We start from the raw sequence: 5,863 nt of genomic DNA, 5'->3' as shown, positions 1-5,863 counted from the left end.
CAAAGTGCTATAAATGTTTACTTTACACCAATAATAGCCATAGTATATAGAAAATATAATTACAATTGCAGTTTTATAACTTAGTCTTAGGGTAGACCTTGTTTCCACTGGAAGCACAAGGAATTAAGCATCTCCTGTACTCCATGGGTAAATGTCGCTCAATTAATAGGTTAAGAGGCACTGCATCAGTCACATGTCCCTGCCTCCTCATCAGGAGCTCAATGTCAGCGCAAGTGACAGTCTTTCTATTAGCATGCGTTGCATATGCTGTTAAATCGCCACACAGCTGCTCAAAATATACGTTCAAACACTTTTCTACCTCTTTGTACGAATCTTTTGCTACTTTCATCCGAGTGCTGTGTTTCACTAACTGCTTTACAAAGCTGCTTGAAAGTCCAGGCTCCTTTTTCCTTGTTTCGTTGTTTTTCTTTCTCTGAGCTATTTTGCCAGCTTGGGGTTTTTTGGTGATCTTAAGGTTGGCATTTTTGACATATGCTGGTGTGTCAGTCAGTGGATAAAGCATTTGCTTAACGGAGGTCACTTTCTGGTTAACCACAAAGGACAGTTCATCGCTCCTGGACTCCTCTGAATCCGTAATTGTCCTTTCCTCTAGTGCAGTATCGGTACCTTTTGCCATCAATTCTTCAGACTGTTCACTCAGTTGGCTATCTTCCGGCTGATCACCCTCCTTTTCTGTTATAGAAGACAATGCAGAAGGAAGAGGACTAGAAACCTGGGTTGTGGGCTTTCGAAGGTGACTGCCCCATGAATTATTTGTTGGGGATAAGCTCTCTTTTCTGCTAGCTTCTGGTGGCTTTTGCTCAATTTCTGGTGACTTGAAGACAGGTGTTGCAAAGCTTTCATATTCCATGTGAGCATCAGGTGTCAACTCTGGGGAGATTAACATTACACTTACTTCAGGGGCATTAGGAATGGAAGATTCTTGGTCTTCTTTTCCTTCGTTTGTTTGGCTGATATGCTTGTATGAATCGTGTATCGGACTCTCTCTTAAAATAAGCTGCCCCTCTCCATCAACTGCATTACTGATGGCTTGTATGCTTTCATTTGTTGCTTCTTCACTATCAACAGCATTTAGTGGATAGTCCTTAAATTCACCTTCCAATTGGGAATCTGATTTAAGATTTTGCTTTTGTGTTAAAGGCTGAATGTACGACTCCTCAATTTCATTTTCCATTGGCTTCTCATATATTTCCTTGGTTTGCTGTTCATTGGAAAGGTTTGCCTCCTCTGTTGCCTTTTGTGATGCATCAGTTCTTGGAGGGTTTCTTTCACCGCTTCCTGGTTGGGCATACAGCTCTGTGTTCATATGAGCGGTTTCATTTTGAATGTCCGTGTCTTCTGAAGCCGATTCTACAAAGCATTCCTGGGAGCCTTTCAAGAGGTTGTAATTCTCATGCACTCCTTGCTCAAAGTCTTCTAAAGAGACAAAGTTAAATTTTCTTGGTCTGCGCACTAACCCGTGCTTTTGCACAAGTTCTGGTTCAGCCGAGGTATCCAGGTTACTACTCTGAAGAAATGTTGTTATGCTGGATTGGTCTGCCAGCAATGGTCGAACTTTACTTGGCTGGGTAAAATGGCTCATTTCAGTCTGCGTCAGCCTTTGCTCAACTCCTTGTTCAAACCGCGTGACGCTCATGCGTTTCTTCTTTTTGGCATTCCCAAATGCATTGGTCCGCTCATCTTCCTGTAGCTCGTGCAGACTCATGGAATCAATTTGGCTTTGTTGGGTCACGTCTTCAGAGTGTTCCTCGGGTTGGGTCAGTCTTAGATTCACCCCTTCTTCGAATTGTGAAATACTCATCCGCCTCTTCTTCTTTTTAGCCTTCCCAAATGCACGTGTCCCCTCATCTTCCTGCAGCTGCTGGAGGCTGATTCCTAAGTCGCCAACACTGCTCAAGGAACGGCCCAAAGTCGTTTCTGGTTCTGTGGAAGCGACTGGGTCATATTTCTGAGAGACAATCAGGGAGACCTCAGGCTCATTCTGAATGATTTTCCTCAACAGGCTCCTTGGGGTGATCCCATCTAAATCCTCCACGTAGCCCTGAAGGCCCCTGGCTCCTTTCCGAGTAACAGGAAGGTCGGTAAGAGGAAGACTTTGCCTTTTCGGATTCACAGAGGACTCTCTGCGCAGGGAACGTCTCACTCTCTCCTTCATTTTACTGTGTACAGTGTGTAACGGGGAGGAGACGGTGCCATTTGTATTGCGCCTCTGAGGAGTGCGAGAGGAAGGAGTTCTCTCATGTTGCGAGCTTCTCTTTCTGAGGTTATACCTCACAGCGGAGCGAGTCGGCTCTGTCGCTATAATCTGCTTCAGCAACGACCGGGTGGTCATATTGTCTTGCGGCGAATCTGCCATTTTCCGCTACTCACTGGGACCTCCCGTACAAACAGAAAATACTGCCAACATTCAAACCCGCGCCAAATTTACACCTAAATCCTGCGACGGCAGGAACTCCCACAAACCGGATGTGCAACCGAGGCATGCTGGTCTATGTAGTTTTAAATCCCGTGACGGTAGTAGCCCATGTAAACAGGAAGTACTACTGGGGCATACAAATCGCTGTACTTCCTGGTTATGGCTTTTTGCCTAATTGAGCCCAAATAGGGATTCCTAGATTTCTCAGATGTGAGAAGCTCTATGGTTAGTTTTGTGAAGGGCACCTGCTTGGTCCCAGCAAAACAAGGGCTTTAGGATTATTAGAGAATAGTTAAAAGTACATAATCCCTATTTCATTAGAAACTGCTCAATACCTTCATTGAAGAAGAGAAATCCTTGGCCTTCAGGCTGTTAGCAATGCTGTGTTTAAATATGGTGGGCAGGTTTGGCACTAAAGGCGAAGAAAGAATGCAAATTTACCGGCAATGCAATTGCAAAAGAACTTACTTTTTTTCCAGCGCTGTGCGATGTTGCTCCACCCTTTTGCGGCACACCGCGTAGCTCCACCCCTTTCAGCATCATGTTGCGTAGCTCCGCCCCCTTTTAGCATCACAGACTGACCCCTTTTGGTGCCCGCCCCCCACTGGCCGGTAAAATTTTTTAATAAAGGTGGCAAAGCCTTTATTAAGAAATAACTTACCGAAACTCCACTTCTGCTCCTCTTCAGAAAAGGTGACAGGGCAACATTCCATTGTGCGGCATTCGATTTCTCCTCCTTGGCTATCTCCTATAAGGAAGGCAGGGAGGAGAAATCGAGGGCCACATGATGGATCGCCCGATCGCTTTCTGAAGAGGAGTGAAAGCGGAGTTTCGGTAAGTTATTTCTTAATAAATACTTTGCGAAGTTTTTTCCGATGTATACTAATGAATTTTTTTAACATTTTTTTTTATGTTACTGGTCCTTTAAGTGCCAGCAGAATCTCCCATTTCATTGCACTCTCATTTTAGGGACATTTCTTGGAGAGTTTTAAATACCAAAAAAATAAAAATTGCTACTTTTCACGATATAAGAATTTATACCAGAAAGATATTTTATGCACAAAAATTAAACTGATTTGGAAAGCCTCAAGTGTCTCGAATGTGCCAATACCAGATATGTATATTTTTATGGAGATTTCTGACTTCTATAGACCAAAAACGCCCAGCAGTAAATTACCGAATTTTCAAAGCACTACCCAAAATATGGCATACTTTATATTCCAAAGCCAAAAAATCCTGTAAGAGTATATCTACCCCAGGAAATCATATATCTCAAAGTAAAATGGACTCCTGTGCTTATATTCTTTCAGTACTTGAAGAAAAAGTTACTATAACACATTTCCCTGATTTTACATTTTTCCTGGATTTTACATCATTTTTTCCTGGTCGCCTGAGAAACTTAAAATTGGGGTTCTTCTGTATTGCTATATTTCACAAATAACTATTCCTTATATAACCTTAACAAGCTGTTTGTTGACAGAGCCTTGAGATCTACCGATCATCAGCTAAAGGTAGATCCCGATCTACCCCTGGTACAGTTCATCTAAAACACATGCGGATGTGATGTCCACACAGATTTGAATGGATTTTAGCAGGTTTCAGCAAAATCCATGGCACAGGACTGCTGGACTTACAATAATTCAGGATGGTGGGAGCAGCTGGAGTACAAAGGACATAAGCAGATGTTCCATTCTCATTGGCTCACCCCTTTAAGTGCTTCTAGCAAATGGTAATGAGGCACACCTCGCTGTAATACGATTACCTAGCTCAGGCATAATATTTTTATGGGGTCTGATCAATAATTTGTAAAAACTGACCAGTCTGTGGTTTAAAGGGGTCATGCAAGAATCTGAGAAAGGCTATTCGTGCCACTTCTGGCTTACCATTTTAAAAGGAATGGATTACTTTTCTGTTAACTTAGTATGATATAGAAAAGCTAATTCTAAGCAAATTTTCAATTGGTCCTCATGGTTTGTTTGAGACTGAATTGTTTGCCTTCTACTTTTTACAGCTTTCAAGTGGGACGTCATTGACCCCATGAAAAAAACCCAAAAAACAGATGCTCTGTAAGACTACAAAATTATCGTGTGTTTGCTACTCATTACTCATAATTTGCTATTTCTGGTTGCTAGGATCCAAACTGGAGAGCTGCTGAACAAAAATAAACAAAAACCAAAAATAAAAACCAAATTGCAAATATTCTCAAAATAGTCTACATTATACAAAAAATTCAACCCAACTAAAATACATTTGACTCATTTATTACTACAGGTATGGCATCCATGATTTATTCAAAAAGCTCCAAATTAAGGGTAGGTTGTCTCCCACAGACTCCATTTTATCAAAATAACCATTTTTAAAAAACGATTTCCTTTATCTCTGCCTACAAGTACCTTGTACCTTTGCCTACAGATCCTTACTGGAGGCAAGTCGTCTTTTTGGGTTTATTTAATCTTTAAAACTTTTTTTTAGTAGTCTTTAGGTACAAAGATCCAAATTACAGAAAGATCAGTTATCCGGAAAACTCCAGATTGTCAGAAGTCTGCATGACAGGTCTCTTACCTATACTACTCCACTTCTTTTGCAGGTCTGCTATTTTAGACTAGCAAAAGGCTTATTTTTAGACCCAATACCAAGCTACAAGTCCTTGAAAAATGCTTTAAAGTTTTCATAAGATCAATTACAGTACATATACTGTAACAGTGTTGATGGGATTGCCAGGGCTTGTGCATTATAAGTCATTTGTACTGACCATATGCAGAAACCCATATTATCTAGATACTGTACTATTTTACAGAAATTAATAAATAGAATGGATGAGGGCCCAGTCCATATGTAGACAGTAACCCCCAGATCTTCAAGTCATTCATATTGTGCAACATTGTAGCCCCTTGTGGTTAACATAGTTCCCTCACATTCTTGTCTTTGGTTGGATTCTGAACCAAGTAACGGATCTGTGTGAAGTGCATGATCTGCAGGATTTCTAGGTTCAAATTCTAAAAGGATAATTCAAATCACATGTACATTATGCCAAAGTCCACCATATGCAGTTCCACAACAAACCTAAAGGGGTGTTTCACCTTGAAGTTTAGCATGTTATAGACTAGCCAATTCTAAGCAACTGGTCTTTATCTTTTTAATTTGGACCCTAGCAACCAGATTGCTAAAACTGCAAACTGGAGAGCTGCTAAATAATAGCTTAATATCACTAGATTATCATACTTAAAGTTAACTCAAAGGTGAACAAACCCTTTTAGCTGCCTCTAAAATACATCCTATTACAATGACTTTCAAGTACAGTTATGGGGTCTATTTTATGCCCCTTTTCTTAGCAGTGTTAAGGGGCTAGATGATGCTGCCTTTCATATCATGATTGTAACAGGGTGAGAGATCTCTATTGAATATTCAAAGATCAGAACACAAACG

The 5,863-nt window shown here is 41.0% G+C and overlaps 1 protein-coding gene across 1 annotated transcript; it reads right to left on the bottom strand.

Moving 5' to 3' along the window:
- cenpt.L (centromere protein T L homeolog) lies at window positions 1-2,404 on the bottom strand. The gene is given in 1 exon segment (NM_001127760.1): window positions 1-2,404. A coding segment is annotated over 1 exon segment (2,304 nt). The 5' UTR covers window positions 2,378-2,404; the 3' UTR covers window positions 1-73.
- Window positions 2,405-5,863: the final 3,459 nt, after the last annotated feature.

The sequence above is a fragment of the Xenopus laevis genome, chromosome 7L, assembly GCF_017654675.1.
Source record: "Xenopus laevis strain J_2021 chromosome 7L, Xenopus_laevis_v10.1, whole genome shotgun sequence".
Lineage (NCBI taxonomy): Eukaryota > Metazoa > Chordata > Amphibia > Anura > Pipidae > Xenopus > Xenopus laevis.
Note: the sequence above shows the minus strand (reverse complement) of the source record. Positions and strands in the feature narration are given on the sequence as shown.